This window comes from Ooceraea biroi, chromosome 7 (assembly GCF_003672135.1).
Source record: "Ooceraea biroi isolate clonal line C1 chromosome 7, Obir_v5.4, whole genome shotgun sequence".
NCBI lineage: Eukaryota > Metazoa > Arthropoda > Insecta > Hymenoptera > Formicidae > Ooceraea > Ooceraea biroi.
This window is the reverse complement of record NC_039512.1, coordinates 14,941,500-14,968,655: the sequence shown is the minus strand read 5'-3', so window position 1 is coordinate 14,968,655 and position 27,156 is coordinate 14,941,500. Positions and strand designations below refer to the sequence as shown.

The following is a 27,156-nucleotide window of genomic DNA, read 5'->3' as shown; positions in this document are numbered from 1 at the left end:
CGCCTAGATAAAATTTAATCTTAATTAAGTTTACGATACATTTTGCGCTTATGCTATACAATGAAGGCAATAGATACTTTTAGAATTAATTTTATTAGAAAGAAAATAACATTACTATTAAGGTATTAACATGTATCTGCGCATCTTGTTCTCAATTGACATCGCATTCTCATTCTCGACGCTATTTTCGATTTTTTTCGCAAACTAGAGGCCGCCGTGCAAAAAATCGGCACAAGAGCACACGCGTAGTAATGTAAGCGGCTGAAATTGCCTCTTATCGCTCGTGAAAATGTACAGCGATCGCGTTTATCATGCGTCTCGTTGGCTTACGTACATACATACGTACACTATGCTTATGCATTTATGCAAATCCACGCTTGACGATCTTGACACACTATATGTGCACCATTAGTGCAAATGAAATCTACAAGGCGGACTGTTCCGTAACCGTAACGTTGCTGTCGTCAGAGTTTTGTGACGACAAATCCAAATCGTTGTTCTTCCGATAGGCTTTCTCTGCCTGTTGCAAAAGATTTTGTGCCATCTGACTGCCCGTCTTCTGCACCATTTGCGAGAAATAACCGTCCGGCTTGTCACGCAGTAACTCGTATGGGGTGCCGAATTCCTGTTGGCATATGATTCTAATTATTATTGTCCCTATATTATCTGATTATTATGTAATTGCACAAACAAAACAAACATTTTTGAGATTTTTAAACAATTGTGTGTTCCTCGTACTACATCATTTTTTTGCAATGCAAAAAGAAATTAATGAAATTAATTTTTCCGGCGATATTTTTATTTTATTTTGAGAACGTACCACGATGTGACCGCCCTCCATCACGATAATTCGATCGCTGTCTATGATAGTGTTCAAGCGATGCGCAATCGTGATGACGGTGCACTCTTTAAAGTTCCTCCTTATCGTGTCCTGGATTAAGGCATCAGTGCTAAAAACGGAAATATTAATCAGCTTTAAACGCTCAAAAATTGGAAAATTGATAATTAAAAAATTCGTGTGTAATAAGAATAACAAGTTAATAAAATCAATAATCTGAGAAATCAGTAATTTCTTCACAAACTTTGTCGATTGGTTGATTCGAAATCATCTGCCATTATTAAATACATAGTATCTAAAAATACGAATTTCCGAAAAAACCATTATCAAGTCTCACGTGGAGTCAATGTTGGCTGTGGCCTCATCAAGAACCAGCAAACGATTGTTTCTCAGAATTGCCCTGGCCAAGCATATGAGCTGCCTCTGGCCAACACTGAAGTTGTGGCCGCCATACAAGACAGGCTGGTCCAGAGCGACATCATTCAACTCAACCTGGCGAAGCACTTCCCACAGCATCACATCGTCGTACTTATTGAACGGGTCCAAGTTGTATCGCAGACTTTCGGAGAAGAGCACCGGTTCTTGCGGTATGATGGAGATCTTGGAGCGCAGCTCCTGCAGGTTCACCGTGCTTGTGTCCCGACCATCGATCCTGATCTCACCCTCCATACCCTCGTTGAACAGACGGAAGAGTGCCGAGATCAGCGAAGACTTGCCAGCGCCGGTTCGGCCCACCACACCAACCTTCCAACCGGGCTCGATCGATATGTTTAGATTCTGCAAGAGATGCCAATAACGATGAATCAATGATAAGACTGATCTCTTAAGGGATCACTTAAATGATTAAGCAATTAATTGAAGGCTTACCTTCAAGACGGGTGGATCGTCTTTATCGTACTTCATATTGACGTTCTTGAAGATCAAACGTCCTTGAGAGGGCCACGTGGGCGGCGGAGGATCACTCGAGTTAATGATTTCTTCCTTCGGTAGTTTGGTGTACTGGAGGATTCTCTCGACGGCCGTCAATAGCGAGAATGACTCAGCCAGCTGTCTTATGCCAAACTGCAAAGTGCCAGTCAGGATCAGTGCCTGCGAGATCCCCAGACCCACATCAGCACTGAGCACATTGCCTGGAAGTTGATAAATGAATACAATTCTAATTATTTAAAAATGATGAAGTTGATTCTGTGAAGTTGAAAGATGGAGGAAGATCTACATACCGTATTCCGCCAGAAACACGAAGGAGAAGCAAAGGCAGGCGATGAATACGCACACAATCAGATCTAGCATAAAACCGAGGAGTTCTTGGCAAACCAGGACGAGGTACCACGCGCCGCTGTTATAATCTTGCAAGACATCGAACTGATTTCGCATCATTTTCTCGATGCTATCGCCGCTGCTTCTGATCGTTGGAAGACCGTTCAGCGTGGAGTTTATATGGGAGTACACGGGACTCTTAGCTGGAAACAAAAACGCATTAAACGTGAATTATTATTCATATATTGCATTAGAATTGTAAGTTTCTCTCAGATAAATATCTTAAGACTCAATAATTAATTGAAAAAACTTTTAAACAAAAAGAATTAAAAGAACCACAGAAATTTAGGAAATTCAGAAATCCTTATAATGAAAATTGAAAAAATTTGAAAATGACATGAGCGTTTCGGTATTTAAGCCCTCCTTTGTTTTAATGGAAGATTATTATATATTTCTCAATACTTACTTACGCCTTCGACACGTTTTATGTTCTGTGCGGTCCTGAGATAGAACTTTATTATCACAAGAAACAGGATGCTGAGTATTATTAAAGGTATCAGCATCCAATAATTAATTATTATCTCCATGACCAAGATACCGCTTATTACGATATTGGTCTGGAGCGACTCTAACATTACTCTAGACAATAGCTCGTCCATCGTACCCGCGTCCTTCGAAAATCTGTTTAAGATTCTTCCTGAAACAGGACGTTAAGATTAAACGTTATACATAATACTTCTTTTAGATATCACTACTGCTCATTCAGCGATATTCAATCTATGCCAGCAAAATTTCAAGATTTTTCAAATCTTGCACAAATTATCCACTTTAGATCATCGCTATGCCACATCTTAGAATTGCGCTCACCAGATGGATTCGTGTTGAAAAAGGACATGCGTGTCTGTATCAAGTTGGAGAACATGCTATTGTGAAGATTACGACTGGCATTCATGCAGATCTTCATGAAGAGGAAACTGCGGATCAAGGTGGTGATGGTACAGCTGACGATGCAGAACGTGTAGACCTTTAGGGCGTCTATCGTGCTGATTAGACCGTCCGAATCCAACGTGAATATCGACTCAAGAAGACTGTTGTTGCGCATATGCCTGGGGTCGCTAGCGGGCATATTAGAATTCGTGTCGCTTCGTCGCAACGCTTCCATATTGGTCCAGTACGAGACCCAGTAGTCGTTCCCGCTAGTAGCGACCTGGCTAATCACGAAGAGCATCAGCAGGATGAACAGCATGAAATAGCCGCCGCCGTGAAGCAAGTACTCCTTGAATACCTTACTGGACAACTGACCGTGCTCCATCTCCTCGCCCTCCAAATTATTGCCTACGTACTCGTCGACGTCCGAGTACTGGAATGATAATCATTTGATTTGAATTTTGGACTACTGACGTAGTTTAACGAGAATAATTGCATGAAGTAGTATATTTGACTACTGATAGGCTTCTCCTATCATTATAATATCTTCTCAGTTTTTTAGCCTTAATTAAAATGACGCAATTAATTATAAAATCACGCATATGGTAAACAGACATTGATTCCCAAGTTTCCTAAATTGTAGATTAGGATTGATAAAGTCTTACAGCAGTGGAGCTGGCGGTCGACAACTGGGAAACGCGTCTTATCAACGAGGAGTTCTTCCTCGCGGAGGACATCTCCGAGGTTCTCCTCACGTTTTCTTCCCTCTTCTGCGCTTGGTGATCCAAGATATGTATCATCTCGATGAAATCTTGATCCGACTTTACTAGTTCATTATAGCTTCCTTGTGTCTTTATGAAACCCTACAAGAAAACTCAGACGAAATGAAAACAGTTAAAGTTCATCATTTGAAGGGCGTTTTGAAGAATTTTTGATGCGGCACTCACGCGGTCCAGCATGACGATATGATCCGCCTGTTTCAGGAACTGCAGCTGATGTGTGACGAGAATCCTCGTCTTATTGTGCAGATACTCGGTGATGCACTTCTTGTAGAGATGCCTGGCGACGTGAGTATCCACCGCGCTCAACGGATCGTCCAGCAAATAAAGATCCGCCTGCCTGTAAACTGCTCTTGCGAGATTGATCCGCGCTCTTTGACCGCCGGATAAAGACACACCTCTGTCACCGACTATCGTCATGTCGCCCTGCGGAAACTGTCGGAAGTCCTTTATCAAGGCGCACACATTCGTCACCTAAAATTGCAGAGATTGATCAATGACACAAACTGCATCTTTTCTTAATGATACAAGCAATAGTGACAAGTCCAATAACTGACGACTACCTGGACGTATCTGTCCTTGTCATAGGGTTGGCCAAACAGGATGTTCTCCCTCACAGTGCCGCCGAAGAGCCAGGCTTCCTGACTGGCGTAGGAGATGCGCAGGTTTGGGTTGTCTGCAAAATAACCGTTGGACAATTTGTTCTTCGCGATGTTCTCTGACAAGGTTTGCGTGAAGACGATGGTTCCTGCACCAGGATTTAATTCCCTTAGTAGCAGATGAAGCACGGATGACTTGCCGGAGCCCACGGGGCCTACAAGGGCACACAGGTTGCCCGGCTTGATAGTCATGGAGATGTTGCACAATGTCGGCGGCAACTGGCCATTAATCCAGTTGGCAGACACGCGTCGAAGATCCACGCAAACTGGATTCTCCTGAGACTGAGTAAGCTCTGCACTTTCGTTTCTAGCAATGTACTTGTCCCCCTGAGGTTCCGCTACGTTGGACTTTTGTAATACGGTTTGCGATTCAGTGATCATCTCGGGACGCTCCATGTTCACCTCTTCCATTAGTAGGATTTCCTGAAAATTAATCATTGAAGGGCACAACAGACGAACGATACCAGAAAAAAATAAAACATCACGTATATTAAATATATGTAAAAGAAGAAATATTTATATTTAACAACGCACCTCCAATCGGTTCATAGACACTATCGTTTCGGCCAGAAAGTTCAGCCCCATCGGAAAGTAGAGCGCGGTGACGAGCTGAAGTAAGTTGAAGAATACCGATAGCGTGTAGGTCACGTTAGCGGTCAGCTCGTTCCCCAGGAGAATAAACGAAAGCAGGGTAAAGTAGAGGAGGAGCCTCTCGGTGAACACTATGATAGCTAGGTACGCCGCGCGCACGAACGACTGGAACTGGATTTTCTGAATCTCCAGCTTCCTAGCTAACGACACGATCTTAGTGAACGGCTTCTCCCACGCGTACATCTTCACTACCTGTCAAAAGCGGAATTTTGTAGACTGCACCAAATCGTTTCACACTTTTTTCGTAAAATACTGAACTTCGAAACGGCGTCATTTTTTAATCTCTTTTTGTTCGTTTGAAAGTAAAATTGAATTATTGAAGTCCTGAATACCTGTATGCCAGCTATGAGTTCGCTCATCAGCTGCACTCTCCGGTCAGTCTGCGGCGCGATTATCGCCCTAATCCTCCGACTCAGCAAACTGAAGGATCCCTGAATCGGTATGGCGATTACTAGCAATAATCCGATACCGACAAATGTCGAAATGCCGATCTGCTCCCACATTATGTACCCAACGATTACCATCTGTAAATCGAGAAAAAACGTTTAACGTCGATAAACTCTCTCATTTCATACAGCAATATGATTTATAGGACAGCAAGGAACAAAAAAGATAACAAATGATTTTACTCTCATAATATAAATATAATATAAATTATCGCGTTCTCATTTTTTTTTATTTTATTTATAATTCATCGATACTTTATTAAAAGCTAAGTAATCTCGCAAAGTCTAATTTAAGAAAGAAATAGATAAAAAATGTAATGTCCAATAACTGTCCAATAACGTTGGAATATTCAGCCTATATATTAAGATTAAAATATTATATTAATATTAAAATATAATACTTTCTGCAAAGTAGAGAGTTACCTGTATTGGCATGAGCCACAGATAATGCAAAAACAGCGTTACTATATCGAAGCGAATGACGTCGTTACTGAGAAGATTAATAATATGTCCAGCGCCGATTTGGCTTAGAGATGATCTGTTTAGCCGCAACAACTATAACAGTTTCCAGATTAATGATGTCTAATTAAATTCTATTTAATAAGTGAAGATCCTTTCTTTAAAGCTATCAGTTTTTTATTTTGTATCTTTTCACACGCAATTTGTGCTATTTATTATGCTAACGCATCGACTAAGGGTTTTCGATAAATTGATAAGGAGTTTCGACAAATTGAGTTCTGCAGAAGAAGCATCATACCACGATAATACGTTAAAAGACATGCGTCATCCCTTGATACATATACATACGCGGTTCCAGCGGAAAGCATTCATCAAACACAATATCGAAGAACATGTGTAATGAAGAAGGTATTAGGCATGCACAATAACTTACCGAGTGCTTACTCTATTGTCTTGTTTTTTCTGCATTTACATTATTACACAAAATTGCAAAATCATGAAACATTTTCAAATAGAACGGGAACCTTGTTTGAAACCGACTTTGAAAACGAGAATCATCAACGACATATCATTAGTGAACAGAGACTGCGAAGACTGCTAAACATCAAGTAGTCTACATCGATTGATTTAATTTCAATTTATGACCAATTAGTAATTCATGCAATAATCGATCGATACCGTGTCGGCCGAGCTCGTGCTCGGCGACGAATAATTTTCAATTAATTATTCCGTGAATTAATCAGTCTGATTCAATTAAAGCACACCTTTCGGTAGATGAGCGAGCAGCAGGCGACGCGCACTCTCATGCCGATCTGCTGCATTACCAAGTTCGAGTGATGCGCTACTGCGACCATAACAGCGGTGCAGATGACTAGATAGATGACGTAGAGTAAAGTACTCTGCTCGCTATCCCTATCCGCCTCGTTCATGTTGAAATAATTGATGATCTGGCCTTGTAGAAACGGTTGGATCACTCGCAATATGCTACACTGGAAGCAGGAGAATCGAAAAAAATTGATAACGCGAGTAATCCTCTGGATCATTGGAGTTATTTTTTATTAAAAAAAGAAGGTATCTTTTTCTTCTTCTTTTATTCTGGAGAATGTTTTGGAGGTTTGACCACTCGATACTACGCCGTCTACGAAATTCATCGATTCTTTTGGCTACCTGGATGAATACGAAGATTCCAACAATGGAGTAAGGCAGCCAGAAGGCACGGAAGATCGCCTTGTACAATTTCGGGCGGTCATTTTTCTTCAATGGTTTCTTCTGCCCATCTTTAGTCACCGTGTACTCTAACTTCTTCAGCTTCTCCAACTCACGATTCCAAGCCCTGGACGAGGAGACACGTTAAACGTCGTTAGACATCTCAATTTTGTTGTTTGAGTAAAATATTTATTATATAAATAATACAACAATTATTGTTACGATATTGATATGCGTTGCATCAATAAATCTTTCTGTTATGTAATAGTTTATATAACACTAAATTTTATTATAAAGTAACGAGTGACCGTTACGGAGCACTTTTGTTGTATACATTATCTTGACTTTATCTTAGTTGTTAACATTTTATTAGCAACCATATAAAAAATAAATGCGTTTTTTGCTATTAAGTTGAATGGCAAAAGCCGCAATTATTTTTGCATCAATCTACATACTTTATTTATAGTACGGTTATCTATCTCGTTATCTAAAGAAGTAATGAAGAAATGCATATTTCTTGTAATAATTAATTTAGAAATTACACATTATAATAAAGTTATGTGTTCCTGAACTAATTGTCGATGATTATTTATTATTTCCTCATGGTCGTTCTTAATTATAATATTATTAATTATTACAGACATGTTTTTGAAAAAAGTCAGTGATATTCACTTTTCGAGGAGATCTGTCGCTAATTCGGAGTGATCTGCTTTCAAAGGCTGATACATGTCGGATTCCTCTAGATCAGTCTTCACACCTTTCCGAAACAGATCGAACATCCACCTATATATAACGTAACGCAATCATAAAATAATCAATGTAACGTTAATCTAATATTAATCTAAATAGGGGATCTTAATAAAATTAACAAGAATTAATAATAAATTAACAGCTTCATTGAATGATAAGAATCTGCATACTCCGCGAAGAAGATATAAAGAACACGAATATTTTACCAAAGATCAGTTTAATAGTTTAAGATGCTTAATAGATAATTAAATATTAGGTAACTTCGAGTTCTGTTTGCGTCAATCAGGATCGCGTACAATCAGAGGAAGAATCCGCATAGATACTCTACAGACACCTTGTACATGCACTTTCCATCGCAAATATATTTTACAAACGATACTTGATTCAAAGCCGAGGTTCGAGGTTGTCTAAGAAATAGAAAGGGAATAAATAAATTCCCTCTGACGCAACAGCGATGCGATATAACGCGATATGATAATGCGTGACGGCTTATACTCTAAAATTGCAGGAATATACAAGTACGCGGAATGCCCGGAATTAATAACGACAAATAGTGGCCAATTGATACATATTCACGAAAAACGATAAGCTCATGACTAAACACAATGCAAATTACTTAGATACTGGATACTTGGAAGTCGGCTTGTTAAATCATCAAAAATACCAATGATTTAATAAGAAGGAATAAGGATTAAACTTTTTGAGTAGAAAGAAGTTGCTTTCCGTGAAGAAACAATAATTTCTTCTGCGAAAATGTTTTGCGCTATTTCGATAAAATAAAAATTTTCTTCTCGACGAAAAGGAAGCTTATTATTATTTTTAGTGAAATGAAAACTTTATTATTTTCCGAAGAAAAAACGGCGGTTGCCGAAGGTAGAAAACTTTTGATTTTACTTCTTGTCAAAGAAATAAAAATTTTCTTAAATATTTTTCGAAAAAATATAATAGTTCGTCTTCTTTTCCTCTAAAAGAAGAAAAACTGATTTGGAAGAAAACCATTGAAAGAATATTTGAAAGAAGAAAAATTTTCGTCTTTCTGAAGAGACTCTTCTTTTACAAAGAAATCGAAACTTTAATTTTACAGAATCTTTCTCTCTTCTTTCTTTCGAAAATGAATCTTTACGAACCAGAAGAAGAGTTGACTGATGAGATTTGCAGTCTCCTTCGGATTTTTCTTCATGCCACTCGAATCCTTGTTCATGTTGACACGTTTCTGTAGATCTCACAAATTTGATAATTTCAGACACTCCGAACTACCAAAAACAAATTGAAGTGATTACAATAGCATTCTCTTGCTTTCCTCTTCCTTATACCTTCGAGGTAACTCTTCGAAAGTCAATTCCTTACTGATGCCTGAGTCAGAGCTCAGAGCTGCTTTTCATATTGCCTTGAAGTGTTACTGATAATGGCGCCCGTTTGAGAATTTTTAACAATTTAACAGTCCTTTACTTCATGCAAACAAAACTATGTAACGCACGTCTATTGCAACGTTTTTTTTATTTTTAAACTTTTTATTTTTTAATCTGATTTAGATAATCAAATTCGGTTGCACTTTACTTGGCAAATTTTGCAAAGATTATATTTCTAAGCAAACTGGCTGCGTTATTAGCAACATTTTTTAACGCAATCAAAAGTTAGGAATTCTACAAATAATTTACAATAAATTTCGTAGAGATTATTATCATTTTATGATAATACGGTGGAGAACAGTTGGGAAATGATAAAGCGCAAATTATGATATCAAATCTTTATTTTATATTCCATTGCACTTTGGTTAATTACTTATATACAATATTTCATACATACACGCATTCCTCACATCGCAAACTTACTATACGTTTATGTGTGACAATTTTATTTTACTCAACAACAATATCCAATTCACTTAATGTAAGCACTTTATAATACAGCGGCTTGTACTTCAGAATGTATATATGTGTGTGTTTTGTGTACATATATATGTATATAATTAACTGCCTTGGTCATAACGAAACACTCGTTATACAGTGCCGGTTATCGCACGTGTAAAATGTTTATTCTAATGTATTAAAATATAATATATTATTAAATATACATTAATAAATTCTGACTTTAGGCTTTCACGGCTATTACTTACGTTAGTACTGATGACTTCCGGATAGATACCGCATTCCATGGCACCAAGTTGTCATGGAACGCGGTATCTATCCGGAAGTCATCAGTACTGATACATTAATAAAATATATTATATCTCAACATTCCACATCAAAACATATATTAAATAATAATACCACATGGTATGGTATTAAATTTATAAATGTATATGATATGTTCCAATTATATTATGTATTTAAAATTAATAACACATGTGGCATTGTTAATTTGCTATTACATAATATGACAGTCCTTACATTACATTGCATTACATATATATTACATATATATATTATATATATTAATATATTACATATATTACAATTACGCATATATTGCATATATGTTACATATATATCATATACATATATATATGTTACATTCTTCCTCTCTCTCTCTCGCACGCTTATTTACTTTGTCTTTAATAGCAATAATATCTAAATAATATCTCGATACTTTCAGCATAGTATAGTACATAGTTGCATCAGTAAATGCAGTTTACAAAAGTAAGTTTGAGCTCGTCTCCCCTTGCATTTGTATGAAATAGTAAAAATTAAGTATCGTCTCGTTAAGTGTTCGTTCTAAGTTGGAGTATTTATTTGTGCGTTAATTATAAATATTTGTTTGATGTCGTCCAGAATGAACTACGTGTTTTCGTGACGCGCAGATCTACACCTCATTCAATCTTCTTTGAAAAAAAGCAGAGAGTAACACAATTTCATTATCATCTCGTAATTAAATGTCAATTCTCTTAATTATACGTATATCAACAAGTTTAGTTAATTAAACATAAATCACGGATTTACTCACTGGATTTGCGCATTAAATCCCTGGAGAAAGTACATAAATTTCGCAGATAATTATCGTATGTTTGCAAAACGGATTCCTGAATGCCGCGATCGAGATCAAGGCCAGTTAGGTTCGCAAATATTTCCTGGCAATCGCGCTAATGAGCTTTATTGCCTCGGTTAATATAGTCCACCCTCGTTCCGGACACCTTACGATCAACATATCAAGACAACTAGAGACATCCGGTTGTTTGCATTTTGGAATTACGTAAACTCGGTGAAAGAATTCGTATCCTAATACCGTATCTGGCTCGTTGTCTAATCGACGTCACGAGATCGGCAGTAATTTTCGATGTCAAGGGTGTGATAATGTGACCCCTCGCAAATACAGTTCTTCGCACGCGTTTGATATAACATCACATTCTGTATTAATACTAAACGGAAGTACCATATCGCAAAACGTTCCGGAAGAAAAGGCACACTGCGGTGCACGCTCGTTTAATTAATCATTAGTCTGTCAAAATGAATAAGAAATTAAGGAATAATAAAGTCATTATTAGAAGGGTTCGTTTACGTGCACCGTGTACGCCTTCCTCGAACACACTCAAGTATTGTTTTCACATTTAAAAAAATATCGGAGGCACATTAATAGACTCATTTTGATCTATCTATTACTAGTTTTACCTAGATTATTGTTACAGCCGTAGTTTGGAAGAGTTGTTAATTAATTGACACAAGTTTGGCAAATTTCAGAAATCTACCTGCGTGTTTCGTCATATCTCTTCGTGTTTATCTGCGTATGCCTGCTTCGCCACCTTCACCAGTTGTTCGTACATGCCCGGACCGGTCTCCCTCACCAACGAAGTGAATTGACTCCAGCGGTTTTGCAATAGCATGTGAGGATGGTCGAATTCCTGTAAAAATATTGTGATTCAGTACGACGGAGACTAAAAGTGGATTTCTGTCTGAATGAACAATCTACTCACAGCTCGATGACCCTTGTCCATGACCAGAACCTTGTCGCTGTCCATTATAGTATTTAGTCGATGCGCAACTGTGAGCATCGTACAGGTTGCGAACTTCTTCCTGATCGTGCGTTGAATCAATGAATCAGTGTGCGGATCCACGTTCGCGGTTGCCTCGTCCAGCATCAATATACGATTGTTCCTCAGGATAGCTCTTGCCAAGCAGACAAGCTGCCTCTGCCCGACGCTGTAATTACTACCTCTGTCGTACACGCGACTCTCCAAGCCTTTCCCGGTATTGAGGATCGCCTCCTTTAACTCAACCTGAAACATTCCGGTTAATCCAGTTTTATTTGTAAAAAATGTCTACTTTTGATCGATGGGAGATGTTTTACTTGTCAGAAATCAATCGATTGTGAACGAACCTCTTCGAGTACCTCCCACAAGTCATTGTCAGTGTACTCGTTAAAAGGATCCAAGTTACGCCTGAGAGTGCCCGAGAATAAGACGGGATCTTGAGGAATAATAGATATCTTGCGTCGCAGATCCTCCAGGGCGATCGAACCCGTGTCTGTACCGTCAATTTCGATGACGCCCTCCACTATCGCTAATCGGAAGAGTGCCGCTATCAACGACGACTTCCCTGCACCGGTTCTTCCCACGATACCAATCTACGTGGGAATCATAATTTTTATTTTTATTTATCGCCTGATTATATCCTATTATGATCCTCTCAAACTAATCAAAGATTTAAAGGAAATTGAAAAGAATTTAACTAAACCAATAAAAGAGATGACGGTTAGATCAAATCTACTGCTCAACTTTTTCTACTCGTGTGTACCTTTTCTCCAGGTAAAATCACCAAGTTAAGGCCCTTGAGAACAGCTTCTTCGTTCTCCTCGTAACGCATGTAGACGTTCCTGAATTGGATGCGGCCTTCGCCGGGCCAAGTGTCGGACACGTTGACTGGCAATGCCAGGCTTTGGCTTCCTTTGTTCTTCGGGAACTCTGTCCCTCTGTCCTTCAAATTTGGTTCGGGTTCTAGCTGAATGTATTCTAGCACACGTTCCACCGCCATCATCTGGTTGGCTACCTCTGCACTCTGCCGCATTCCCCACTGAATCATTCCAGTTAGCGCCATTACTTGGGTGATAGCCAATCCGACTTCACCTCCGGAAAATGCTAAAACATACATTTCGTTTAATTTCCCATAAGATACATTAATTGTCTGAAATTTCAAATGTCAAAGTAAAAAATGGATAAAATTTATCGAAATATTACGCGTGTAATTGATAAAATCATATAAATGTAGAGATTTTTTCAAAACATAATTAAAATTAAAGAATCAAGATTATTCGTGAATGAGAAAATCTGGAAAAGAATTGCTTTCTGATTAAAAATTGATACTCACATTGACTGAGTACCACAAAGCTGAATGTAACGAGGGAAGTAAAAATAAAGCAGAATATATCGAGAGAAAATCCAAAGGCTGTGCTGGTCACGATGTACATGTACGCGGTAGACGTGTGTTGATCCTGCAACTTGTCGAATTCCCGTTTGAGTATATCTTGGGCGCAGTACGCTCTAATGGTCGTCAATCCGTTCAATGTGGCGTTTAAATGAGTAAATACCGGCGATCGTGCTGAAACACGGATAAACATCTCACGTTAGTCACATCAATATTTTAAAGAAGAAAATTTATATTTTGTTTAACTAAAAATAATTACAGATTTTATGTAAACAATATAGAATTTATGTAATTCACTCCAGAAAAGAAAAACATACTTATTCCTTCCAATCGCTTGATGTTCTTGCTAGTTTTCAGGTAGACTTTGCGGATCCAATAGAATATGAAACTGGTGATCACAACAGGCACCAGAAAGATGGGGTTCACGACGCAAGTCACTGTCAAGGCACCCAACATCATCAGAGTGAGCTGACCAGCGTCTAGGATCGATTTGGGAAGTAATTCGTCGATGGCACCCATATCTTTGGAAAATCGATTGAGGATCCTGCCGCTTGGATTCATGTCAAAGAAACGCATCCCCGTGCGAATCAGTGCGCTAAACATCATGTCGTGGAGACGTTGACTGCACTTCATGCATGTCGTGTAGAATACTAGCGACCTGGTGATGCCGACGAAGAAGATACTTAGTACGATGCCGGTGTAGATGTAGATATACGTGTTCACTGCCATCAGATCGTCATCAGCGGGAACGTCCGTTGCGGTCGCATTCGAATAATCGTCCATTGTCTGATTGTTACTCTGAAGCCTGGACCAGTAGTTGCGTGTTTCTTCCGTGTTTACTCTGGGAAAGATCAATTGATAAAGCAATCATCATTGATGAAATAATTCTTGATAAGCGTAGATACTTACAAGAAAGGCACAAAGTAGTCGTTAAGACTGACGATGACTTGCGTGATAACGAACAGGAACAGGACGACAGAAGCCATGATCAAGTTGGCGCCAGTCTGGAAAAACTTGATGAATATAGGTCCTTTAACTATGCCGCGCGACGTCTTTTCCAAACCGTTGTTCTGATTCTGAATATCCTCGTTTTCCTCTTCGTCATCGGTGCCGCCGCTGCTGGCTTCCGGAGTACGACTCTGTTGAAAAAATTCTATTGTTATTAATGCTATTATATTATATTGTTATTAATACTGTAGATTAAACATTTAATTTCTTATTTATTATTTGTTAAAACAATATTAAAGTTACACCTATTATGTATTATTCTTGTTAAAAAGTGTTAAAGTTATCCATGTCAGTGAAAATCTTGAGTAAGAAAATCCGCTTACTCTGTTACTTGAGGAGGAAAATTGTCGTCTTATATTTATAGTCTTTTCTATGTCTGACTCGTCGCTCTTCTCGTTCTCCGCCACCAAGAGTACCCTGTACTCAGGCCGATACTCCAGTAGATCCTGATAGTTTGAAAAGTATTTTATTTGTCCTTGTTCGAGCAGTATAATGGCGTCCACTGCTTTTATATATTGCAACTGATGCGTGGCTAAGATCCTCGTCTTCCCGGCTAGATACCTCTGAATGCACTCTTGGAATAGATGTTTGCTCACGTGCGCATCAACCTGGGATTTTAGATGAGAGAAATCGTCAAAATTCACATTCAAATTCAAAATTTATTTCTCTTGATTCACGAGAACAAAGATGACAGAAATTCTACATCATCAAAATATACTGAGACTGAAGAATGACTGAACTACTGGTTCTCTCAAGAATTACTCACCGCGCTTAAAGGATCGTCCAGCAAGTAAACGTCTGATTGCCTGTACAATGATCTAGCCAAATTGATTCTGGCCTTCTGACCACCGGATAGTGAGCTACCGCGTTCGCCTACGATAGTCTGATCACCCTGCGGGAACTGCTTGAAGTCACGCAACAGAGCACAGGCCTTCACCACTTTATGATAACGTTGGCGGTCGTACGGTTCTCCGAAGAGGATGTTTTGTCGAACGGTGGAGCCGAAGACCCAGGCTTCCTGGCTAGCGTAACTGATGTTGCCGTTGACCTTCACCTGACCCTCTGTCAGATACATCTCGCCCAGGATCGCGGATAAGAGAGAACTCTTGCCGTTGCCCACCATGCCGATCACCGCGTACAACTTGCCCTTCTCTATGTTCAAATTTAGGTCCTGCAGCGTTTTCTCTTCCGATCCGACGTTCCACGTGGCGGTCACGTTGATCATCTTGATTGCCCAGTCGTACGTGGACGAACGTCTCTTCTCTGGGAAACAATAAAGCTTAGATCCTATCGCTTCGAATTCTCGGTGAGAAAGACATGAAAACAATAATGAAGAATGACTCCGTGCTTGAAAAAGACTCTAGCGCAAACTACAAAAAACAACTAAAAGATTTTAACTGATCAGAAACATGTCTTTTGCTACGTTTCATAGATCTACCTCCCACAAGATTGGCCGTATTTTTCAGCAAATCGTTGGCGACAATCACCAATCCATTCATCTTGCGGTCATCGCTCTGGCTCTCGCAGGTTTCCACGACGTTGTCGTCGTCGATGTAAGGCAGGTCCGTCAAGGAGTGCCTATTGTGATCCGACTTGATACTGCTGCCGGACATGGACAGTCTCTTGGGGATGATGTTGCTACCCTGGAATTCCTCGTGCTGGAGGAAATGTTGTAACCGGCGTATGCCCACATTGCACTCGGCCAGCTCGGCGAAACCACGCACGAACATACCGGTCATGGTTTGCGCGAGGATGTTGAAGTAGGACGAGACGACGAAGATCTTGTCAGCGGTAACTTCTTCGCCGAGCAGCAACATCGAGATAAACGTGCAGTAGAGTGCCATACGAGTCGTGAAGAGATTGAAAGTCATGTAGATTCCACGGATGTAGGAGCTTTTGGTGACGACACGCAGCTCCAATTTCCGCGCTAGCTCCACCATCGCGCAGAACGGTTTTTCCCATGCGTACATCTTGATCACCTGCACCCCGGAAATGATCTCCTCCATCAGCCGCACTCGTTCGTCCGTCTTAATCGCAGTCTGTTGTCGGAACTTGGATGACAGCTTGCCGGTGTAGGCTGTAAAACCAGATAAATATCTTGAGAAGCTGAGAAAAGCTGAGACTCATTAGGCCGCGTAAGAAATCTTTTCAGATTTCAGTAATTGTTTACATGTCGCTTTAATTTATGATAAAGTCAGCGATATGCGAAAAATATTTTTCTCCTCAAAGATCAATCCATTCAGTCTTCCAGTTAAAGATAAAATTCTGTTGTCTGAAGAAATATATCTTGAAAGAATATTTTCTGAAAAGACATTTTCTGCCTAATTTTCAAAATTTGAGAAGACCTTTCGCGCAGATGAAGCAATCATGAGGTGGAACTTACATTGGAGCGGCACGACCACGAAGACAGCGGTGATTCCAATAAGACCAGCGTAGCCGACTTCGTGATACAGAATATAGGCGATGACCAGAGCAGACGTGGGTGCCGACCACATGTAATGAATGAAGATGGAGACGAGATCAAACCTATTAACATCATTGGCTACCAGATTGACCACTTTCCCCGGTGCGGTATCGCCTAATGCGCTTTTGTTCAAACGTAAAGCCTGCAACGAACAGTGCGAATCAGTTATGTAACGCAAACGTTAATGTTAATGTAAACACCGGTCGAAGCGTGTATTTTACTACTATTTTCAGAGAAATACGAACCTTTCTATAGACAACAGAGCATACGGCCACGCGGACCTTGGCGCCTACATGAAAAGCACCAAAAATCGCCTGATTTCCACTTAGAACGTTTACGGCGGTTGCTACGCAAATACCGGCTCCATACCATAAGGCACTTTCGTAAACCTCCACGGAATCCTTCCGAAAGTAGCGCAGGAGACCACCTAATAGTAACGGCGTGCCTAATCTGCGAATTCCAATTTCCTGCGTTAATTCTATAATCCTATAATTATTTTTATTATGTAAATTTTAAAAATCGTGTCAATTATAAATGAATAATTATAGAGAATAATTCTAAAACTAAATGTTATTTTGTCAAGTATGTTCTGTTATCTGAAATTTTATTACTTTGCATTGATAGACAAAAACGTTTAATTCTGGCCGGCAATAAAGTGTCAAATAAACAACGTTTTGTCGCTCGAGGTGTGACGAAAGAAGAGATAACCGAGCACGTAAAATCTTGAATTTGTGTACTCGTAGAATCTTAAAACGATCTTTATCTCAGTTTTATTACGAAATATTACTCATAATTGTTGCGGGGAAGGTGAGGCGGGAAAATAAGTCTTAGAAACGACGATTATTACCTTATCACGAACTCGTTGAGTATCTGTATCATCCCCAGTACGGCGTATTCCCATAAAAACGTGCGAAAAATGGTCCTCAGCAGACTCGGTTTGCGCTTGCTTTTCTTGGAATTTTCCAGTTCGATACTCCATCGTCTGCAAGCAAACGTGTTATTTCAAGTATATCATATCAACACCTGAAGAGAGAATAATTCGGAACGCCCTACCGATCGTCCACCCTCTTTCCTATCCTCCTTCCTTTTCCCAATGTGATTTCACAATACTCACTTTTCTAATCGATCTCCGAGCAGAGTCGATCGGTCGACCTTGAGGGGATCAAAGAGGTCCTCTACTTCCAGAACTTTCTTGTAGCCTGTCTTGAACAAGCTGAGGGTCCACCTGAATAGTGAATTTATTGCATCAATTGAACTTGTCAGTTATGTAAGCGCGACGGTTTCCAGATATATCCAGGTAAGGATAGTAGGATCGGAAGTGACTTTAACGTGCGATACGTGTCTCGGCACATGTCTCAGCGATTTGATGGTACGTTTCATTCCGCCAACTTCGACAAATGCCGTGTCATCTTGGAAAATAAAATTAAGCCCGCACGAAAGATAAGAGCTAGTTTGGCGCAAAAGGTAGCCTTGTGGAATCACGCGATGAGTGCGTTACTTTTATGGGGATGAATCGTGACGTCGCTTCGCGCTCGAATATTAATCAAGCATGAAGATGTGTAGATTTCTAGACGCAAATATGTCGAATTGGCCACTCGAACACTCGAAAAGCTAGATCCTCAAACACTTGCCGTCATCAAACATTTAACTTTCGATTATTCAGAAATCTATATATCCCTCAATATCCAAGGAACCAAATATCTCGAAACATTCAAACGCTCAGACATTCAAACATCTTAATTCCGCCAATTCCTTTTTTAGAATATCCAAACAATACCCGCTTGCTTAATATTGCTTAATTATGACAATATTTAACTACTCCACATACTCAAAAACATCACACAATTATAATAATAATTATTAACATCTGAACAGGCAAACATCAAACGCTCGAGGACAAAGAACCCAAATAATCGAATGTTCGAGTGTCCAAATATTTAAACTATTCCTCTAAATTCTTGATTTGAGATCGAACGAAATTTCTCACAAAAGATACAATGATGATGACGGAAGATTGCAACTCACCACCATAGCAACACCGAGATGATATTCGCCTTTTCTCTCGGATTCGGCTTCGACTTGCGCTTCGTTGTATCCATCGGTCCTTGCACGCGGCATCAACTTGCCACGGGAGCTATCACTTTAATTAGAACGAACGGGTCGATCGATCGATCGGCTTATCAGACGCACGATATCACCAGCACGGTCTCACTCCAACTTTGGAACAATCTTTTTTTTCCACGAATAAGGAACTTCTTCAGCACTCAAACGGTTCACAGACTACGATTCTAGTGTTCTTAGGTGTCACCACGATTGCATAGTCATCAGGTGCTGCGATGACTGTCTCTCCCGAAATTGCCACCCGATATAATTCGCAACTACTTTGCACGCGATTACAATCAGTTTTATCGTAATTAACACTTCACGTATCGCGCGGCTTCTTGCGGATATCTATCAGTTTCTACACTCACTTATGTCGATTTTATCTAATTCGTATAGATTGTTGATGATCCTCCACGGACGACTGCAGAATGTATCGGCTGCCGATCGGTACTCGTGCGAGTGTCCGTCAGCTCTTGAGAATTATCTTTAAGTGCGCAATTAAGCTGTGTTTGCGATTCCCCGGGAGTAATTTCCTGAAACAGATATTCGATTGCAATCTTATAATTGAAATAAGGATAAATATTATATCATCATTATCATGACACGTAGTGTCATACTGCTTTACAAATTTATTCCCTAACAATCCATATTATTTTTTAATATTTATTATACATACTATGTACATAATATATATTATAATACATACAAATAAAATCATTTCTTCTTTTTCATAATCTTCAACATTTCTCTTTAAATAATGCGGCTTACTGAGATTTTCATAGTACCATCGGCGTGTCAAGAATCATTTTTCGCTGTCATCAATATTACTGTCATCGAGGAGACAAAGTACACGCCGATGACAATCGGTGCGAGGAGTGCCGAGGATGATCAACTTGCCGGTCCAATAACCAAGTGACTCTTCGAATATAACTATCTACGTTTAAAGCAGGAGTCGGTATCATTCGCCTGGCACCCTCTCTACCTTATCTGAGCTGCACGCAACTTGTTTGCCTGCTGTATCACTTCTCAAATAGCACGCGGAAGGTCGTATTATTACAACGCTACATTGTAACTCGTACATGTCCCACGAGTTACGAAATAGAATAAAAAATCGTAGTTTACGTTTAACTAATCTAATTTTAACGATGTCAGTCTTTTCGACCTGATAATCTCGCTTTTATGCTTTTACGCTACATATTGGAAGCATGAGAAAATTAAACAGTTAGAATAATAACTAGATAATTGAAAAATTACGAGTTTAAACGAATGAAAAATAAAACCAAAGTTGAAAAAGTTTTAAAGCTTCGAAATTAAAAAATTGAAATCAGAGTTACTTAAAATATTTTAAAATATTTGCAAAGTCAAGAAATTAGGAATTGAAAGATTCATGTTGGAAGATTGCAAATGGAATAATTAAAAATGATATTTATATATTATTCAAATGAAGAACTAATAAGAACTGTGTCATTATAAGCCATTATCATCATTAAACTTTATCGGATTTATATTTCCTCATGCGGAGTTAGAGAAGAACAATATTTGTTGAAAGAAAAATGTCTTTATGGGGAAAACCATTTAACACTCTGACGCTCGATGGAAATTACAGAGTTTATCAGTCATCGACCGCTAATCAAACATTATTCTTCACATCTGCAGTAAATATATTGACATCAATATAATTCCAACCATTTCCAACCATTTATTACAATGTTTGCACGACTCGTTATCATCGTTACTCGAAATCAATTCATTACGTCAAATTGGTTCAACTAATAAGACAAACAAGAAATAATAATGGTCTCTCGGAATTATAATAGTTCCCTTGGTTATTCCAAAATCTCGATACTTCCAAAACATATTCGAATTTTTATTTTACGTTCTGTACATAAAATAAATTTTGTATAAACTTTTAAAAAATGTTAGTGTAAAAAAGCACGTTGCAAAATTTAAATAATAGCAAAAAAATATGTAATTTTGTTACTCCTTTTGCTTTTGGGACTCTATGCCTTGCATTTTCTTGCTACATAATAGCTGTAGCGACGGTTAATTTAAAGGGGGGCATTTACAATGTCCCACATAAAAGAAACCAACGGCTTAAATTTTTAACCGTTGTTTGGGTCTTGCCAGATATACAAGTTTCTTTGGGACCTCTTGAAACAGATTTTTTAGCTTGCCAGGGGTCCATAAAATTGTAGGGCGCCTAGCTCTACCTAGTAGCAGGGTCTGACATACCTGAGTAACTAAATCCTAAACCTGCTATGTCAATTTACAGAACAAACGCACGAACTGAAAGCAATCGCCGGAAAGAACATATTTACTTCGTAATCACAAAGAAATTTAACAGCGGAAGGGGGGAAAAGATAGTGTAAAATAGAACTAGCGGCTACAACATCCATATATACGTGGAAATATATACAAACGTACATATTTGCTTTATACGTATGAACGGGTCGATGAAATATATATACTCAAAGCAAGATAGCATCAATCTATAAGGGCGCAAGATTGAGCAAGATATTACGCTTATCGCCGAGCGATTTATCGGCTTAATTAATTTATTTAATTTTGGGACGACTTACAGAAATCTCCCTAAACTATTTCTAAATTCAAGGAAACAAAGAAAATTGATGGAGCATTTTCGCATTTGTTGCTCGGAATATTACGAGCAAATGCATCATTTGTCATATTGAGATGTTTTCGAGAGAACTGTGAGCGAAACGAGAGAACTGGATAGCGAAACGATAAGATCCCCTCCTTGGTCATCCGCGTGACTCAACGTTATTGCACTCGCATGTATTCGCACTCTCGAATAATTCTTTTTTATTAATTTAGTACTTATTTTATTAATTATTTAATGTATTACTTATTAGTCACTATAATCATGTATCATGTTTTTTATTATGTGAGATTAAATGAAGGAGCTTTATGTATTTTGCGAACACGAGCTCATACGTTTTTGCACTGAATAAATTTATAATTTAATCTGTTATTTAAATATGGCTTTCTGGTGTCAAAGATTTCCACGATAAATTTTTCATGCAATCCAATGAGCAACGACCGGACAACTGTCACGCACTATTGCCTCGAGCAACGCGCTAAAACAGCCGGGCGTTAAAAATACGACTTCTGTCTTAAGGACAATGAAATTGGAACAAGTGCAAGGTTGCCCCAGACTTCGCATGCTTCTCGCGCTCCGCGCATACTGCTGACAGCTGTTACGGCATTTTATCGTTACAAAATCATGACGATGATGTAATGCGTTTTATCGATAAGAAAATACTAAATCCAACACATCTGATCGCACGCGAAGCAAGCTGCAAGGATTATTGAACAACGTTGCGCGCCCAATGTTCGATAGTTTGGCAGACTGCAGTAAGTAATGGCAAGTAACAACAAAGAATTATCGTCTCCGTAAATACTCGAATATTACAACAAGAATACAACTCGATGCGACTCACGCAATATGCAAATCTGATTAACGCGCGTGGCAAGGTTGTATAGAAGAACTTCCTCATGCAAAACGCATAATCACATCTCGGTGTGATAAGCTTCGTCATCCTTGTCGGTCGAGAATAAATGAGGATAGATATATGAGAATAAGCGAGAGTACGAGATCATTAGTACGAGATCACTCTCTCAGCAGAGAGTTTTCGCTTTTTTGTGAGTTCTTTTCCAATTCCCAGATACAAAATGACGGGCTGATTTTTGTGAAGAAATTTCTTCACCGCAATGCGATGGTAATGTAATGTATAATGATGTAATCCGTCGCTCCGTCGCGATACTCTTTACATAAGCCGCGATTAATGATGAGGATTTTATAACGAAGATACGAGCCGGGAATATAAAAACGAGGTACGCAATTCCTATCTTCTCGCTTTCCGTCTCGGGTATCGCAGATGTCGTTCTGAAAAGCTGGTTTCCGAGGACACGTTGGCAACGTATTTTACATGCCGTCGGATTATTAATTAGATCATAGCGTTATCAATCCGCTCCTCGGTCGTTGCATATGAGGTAGTTTACTGGAGATTAGTCGGAAAACAAAAGTATTAAGGCAGCTTGACCCCGATAAAATCTGATCCGAGGAAGAGCGAACGAAGCGAGCGACGCGAAGATGAGCGACATGATGGCGAACGTTGTACTGCAGGCAAATGCTCATGCGTTGTGATCAATGGTCAAAGAGAAGAAGAGTAATCGGCAGCCACGAGTGGTAATAACGGTGTTATATAACACGCGCTTCCTTAATAGAAGCGCGTGCCGCGTAATACCGCAGTGCGCCCGAAAGCAAATCGTTCCCGACGAACAAAGGCGTAATCAGCGAGGGCGCCCAGTTTCTTCTTCTTTTTCTTTTTATGTAGATCTGTCCTTGATGAAATTGAAAGGGGATGATCGATTAATTGATGACATGAAAAAAGTAGAATAATAATTATTATTGTGTCATTATTAAATAATACAAGTGTAATATAATGTGATAAATATGAAAATTAGACATCAGCGAAACAGTTTAGTATAATAATTTCAGTTTGAATTCTAATATTTTGAATAAACATTAAGCACGCGTATGGTATTCGACATTATTCGAATAGGTACAACAGTGAAATATATATAAGTGTAGCCTGACAGCGATGAATGTTATGGCAGTACTATAGAAATAGTAACGTTAGCTTACTCTTGAAAGCACGATGTTTATGTATATAATTTCTTCTTTCTCACACTCAAATAATTTAGTACTCTTATTATCTATGAATAATCAGATTTTGAACAACGTTATCATTCAAATTGTCATAAATCTACATTTGGCACTGTTATCTTCACTTTTTTTCATCCAAATTATTTCCCTATTGCGCGTAATTCGTACAAATTATCAAAGTATGTCTGCAGCAAAAAGAATAAGACTCTTTGGTTGACGATATCATTATCAGACTCGTGTGCTCCTTCTGTCAGAATCAAATGCGTAAATACTTCAGAAAATGGGACAAATAAGTAACGTTCGAGTAATTCATATTCGGAAAATCAATATTTGGGATCGGAAAAAAACCGGGCAGATTCAGAGATATATCTTACAGATTACGCCCATTGCAGGTAATCGATTATTCAACCGGTTGTATAACTGTCGTGCGTTTGCCGAACGCTCTCAATTACTCAGGAGATTCATGGCTTCATAGCAGCGCGCTATAAAGCTCGTTAAGGGACAATTAAATGGTCCATGACAAAGGCGCGTTGTGCGTTGTAACAATAAGTCGGCTTGGCCTAGCCGGCGCGGCGAGACGACGGGTCAATTGTTCAGTGACGCGCGATACGTAATCTTTACTGAGCTCCAACACTCTTGTACCTCCTGCAGTTCTTGCAATTTCTTTCTTTGAACGAACAATTGTTTCTCTAAAACGGCAAGAGTGCAATGTGCGTTTCTCTGAAGAATTCTCGGTTTAACCACGTACACCTTTCCAAGCGATAATCTCTTCCGTTTGTTTAAAAATTTATCGATTGAATGTCGAAATTAAATAGAAATTGCTGGACTCAAAATGAACGATTCTCCTTCTTCCTTCCTTCTTCCAGAAGAATAAGAAAATGTTTAAATTTCAGCGACCTTAAATAGCTACAATATAACGAAGAATTTTTATTGAAAAAGAAAAATCGGAAAACCTCGGGTAAATTATTCAAGTCTTTTGTAATTCGAAACTAGAAAGATTCTTAAGAATACAAAGCGTCATAATAAATCGTTCGTCAATAATGACTGGGAATTCTTGATTCATGGATCAAAAACTTCTATAAAAGAATTTGCAGAGCTCACGGTTATGTGAAAACACGGAAGAGAAATACGTCGAATAATGATAATAGAAAGACACACGACAAGCCAAAGCGATATACATGGCAATATATAAGGTAAAATGGCTTATCGAGCTTATTTAAAAATAACCGTTAATTTTGAAGTCCACGACCGTGCGTTCTCTTAAAGGCAAATTCAAAATTTTCCAACCGTAAGACAAAGAAAATGCATTTTTCACGGAATTATCATTTACATTAATGAGAATTTACATGTATTCTCTTGTTTATGAGCAATGCCTCGTGCGGCAGATAATTCCTGCTGTCTACAGTCATTATTATTGTCACCCCTTGTCGGATTTTTAATGACTCTCCCTCTCTGCGATCCGCCATTTTTCACATGACACTTTTAGCGAGGATCTTAAATCCTGTTATCAATTATGATTACACATGGAATTTTCCTCCCTTGATAAAATGCAATCATTTGCGAACAAACGTGTTCTCTCAGAGTTTCAATGAATTTTATTTCCAATTATTTAACGCGTTTCATCAAATAATTAATCACATTATTGTCAAAAATCTTTCATGACTCGAGATAATCTCTCTCTATCCACTCTCAAAGTGATAAATAAAATATTGATGATCGAATGATAAGATAATCGTAAGGCGGGATAATCTGCAAAATAATTGACATGCTGCGAGTATTCTGATGACACCGCGTGCGCACGAATTATTTTGAGGCGCTCGATAGACGATGATACATCAGCGACGCGAAATGACTTAAGACTCGTGACGTAATCTTTTCGTGACGTGAAACGCACAGGAATGGACGCTATCAAGAGAGACGAATTGCGCTCACACGGTCAAACGTAATCGATGTATCGAATGCCATGCATGTTGTATGTATATCCGTTGATAATACGAGCACTAGTGGAATAACGATAACAACTGTATTATAATAGTGATAATTTGTCATAATAATAATAGATTGGTCGCTTCATTGACGATAAATCGAAAAAAGAATCTTTTCATCTGAACTGATGAAGGTCGTAGAAATTTTAATTTAATATTTATGCAGATTATGTAAATTTTATGTATCTGCGTATAATACACTGTGTGTATTGCATAGATAATTATTATAGATTATTATGTATATTACGCATACTAAGTACGCGCGCTTTCTCTGCAGTTTCTGAGAGAAGTTTGGAGCCGATTTCTCCGGAACTCTCCGGGATAACAAAAGGTGCAAAAGAATTACGTGAACTCGTGAGAATTCTCGTGAGAAGCCGGCTTCATTAACCGCGGCTTCTTCATGTGTTCACCCAATTATAATCGCATTAAGAGTACCGAAGAGCACGCCGAACGACGATGAGAAATATTGCCGGCGCAATTATACTGAACAATCTGATACGCGCGGGCAAACATTAACAGAAGCACTCGATATACTTTCAAATAACTTTTTTTTTATTCTGAAAAGAAATTTACGTTAACAAATTTCAACGTGCGGAAATTTCATCATTCTGAAAATCTGTCGGAAAAATCGAATTACTGCGACCAATTGTGGCCGCCGCGCGTCGAATCGCTATCGTTATCATTTCGCGCGACTGGCATATTCATGGACAGCAATCAAAACCAATAGTTTGCGCGCCGAATGAAACTCATATCGTAACTGGATACGCCGAATACCGTTAAATCACAGTACGACAAGCCGTCGTTTTACAATCCGCGTTCAAAGAGAACGAAACGACCGTCAACACACAACTGTACGACGACGAATGAAGCTATTATTTTTGGCTATTTTTGGCTTCCGGCAAGAAGCCTACAGAAGAATCAAGATCGCGTTCGAGCGACCAGCTACCCAAGCAGCGTAAATGAGCGATTCACTGCAGGTCTCCCGTCGAGAGAGAGAAAGAGAGAGAGCAAAAGAGAGATTTTTCTTAATCCCGCAAGTCTCGTTCGCCGCCGGTACTAACTTTGCCGTCTTACGAGTCGTTCGTCACACGTGATCGTCCTTTTCGTACCTGCTCCTACTCAGAACCCCATCGCACGCATGTACCGATCACACGCACTCACCAAACGCACAACACCACGAAGGAACGGCTGACTGACCGCGACAACGTCTGCGCGGGCACTGAGTCTGCATTGAGCGTCGCGCCGCTCCACCTCGCTCTCGCCGCACCACGTGGCACGCAACCATCACCAGCTGGAGAGACGAGGGATACCTAGTAAACGGTCGACTGCAAGAATTCCGGGAGGGAGGGGGGGAAGGGAAGAAAGAGGTTCGCGAGCCGGTTTCCATTCAGAAGAGATCCGTTTGTCTTCAAATAAAGTAACGAGTCCCCGTGAACTTGACCCCGTGACGTGACGAAGCTTGGAAAATTCCGACGAAACTCCGACAATTTTCAGTGGAAACGAGCGATAAGTCTCTTCACTAGAATTCCAAGTCGCGGCTCGATATTGTTGACGAGCTGAAAACCTGAAGAGCCGCTCGCGAG

At 39.2% G+C, this 27,156-nt stretch overlaps 1 protein-coding gene across 8 annotated transcripts; it reads right to left on the bottom strand.

Moving 5' to 3' along the window:
- On the bottom strand, positions 1 to 27,156 carry LOC105287969 (multidrug resistance-associated protein 4). 8 transcript variants are annotated; one of them, XM_026971351.1, is made up of 18 exons: positions 10,183 to 11,668; positions 9,100 to 10,102; positions 7,895 to 8,005; positions 7,184 to 7,349; positions 6,781 to 7,005; positions 5,981 to 6,112; positions 5,444 to 5,635; positions 4,995 to 5,303; positions 4,365 to 4,883; positions 3,970 to 4,275; positions 3,688 to 3,885; positions 2,963 to 3,455; positions 2,562 to 2,792; positions 2,059 to 2,298; positions 1,706 to 1,968; positions 1,176 to 1,615; positions 821 to 950; positions 1 to 625 (listed from the first exon to the last, which is right to left on the bottom strand). In XM_026971351.1, exons 2-18 carry the CDS (start codon positions 9,171 to 9,173, stop codon positions 425 to 427), a joined length of 4,230 nt encoding a protein of 1,409 aa, XP_026827152.1. In that variant the 5' UTR covers positions 9,174 to 10,102; positions 10,183 to 11,668; the 3' UTR covers positions 1 to 424. The 8 variants fall into 8 exon arrangements, 1 of the variants encoding a protein (XP_026827152.1); XR_003406832.1 differs by lacking the exons at positions 1 to 625; positions 821 to 950; positions 1,176 to 1,615; ... (11 more) ...; positions 7,184 to 7,349; positions 7,895 to 8,005 and adding exons at positions 11,880 to 12,182; positions 12,284 to 12,529; positions 12,700 to 13,040; ... (11 more) ...; positions 19,608 to 19,835; positions 26,635 to 27,156 and having other exon boundaries at positions 9,705 to 10,102; positions 10,183 to 11,807; XR_003406835.1 differs by lacking the exons at positions 1 to 625; positions 821 to 950; positions 1,176 to 1,615; ... (11 more) ...; positions 7,184 to 7,349; positions 7,895 to 8,005 and adding exons at positions 11,880 to 12,182; positions 12,284 to 12,529; positions 12,700 to 13,040; ... (11 more) ...; positions 19,670 to 19,835; positions 26,635 to 27,156 and having other exon boundaries at positions 9,705 to 10,102; positions 10,183 to 11,807.

What these genes read in the sequence shown, in the direction of transcription:
- LOC105287969 (XM_026971351.1), bottom strand. Translation starts at nt 9,173, where the DNA reads ATGAACAAGGATTCGAGTGGCATGAAGAAAAATCCGAAGGAGACTGCA. An exon ending in TGTCTATGAACCGATTGGAG is followed by an intron (nt 4,884 to 4,994) that starts GTGCGTTGTTAA and finishes ATTAATTTTCAG; the next exon opens with GAAATCCTACTAATGGAAGA. An exon ending in ATATCGTCATGCTGGACCGC is followed by an intron (nt 3,886 to 3,969) that starts GTGAGTGCCGCA and finishes GTTTTCTTGTAG; the next exon opens with GGTTTCATAAAGACACAAGG.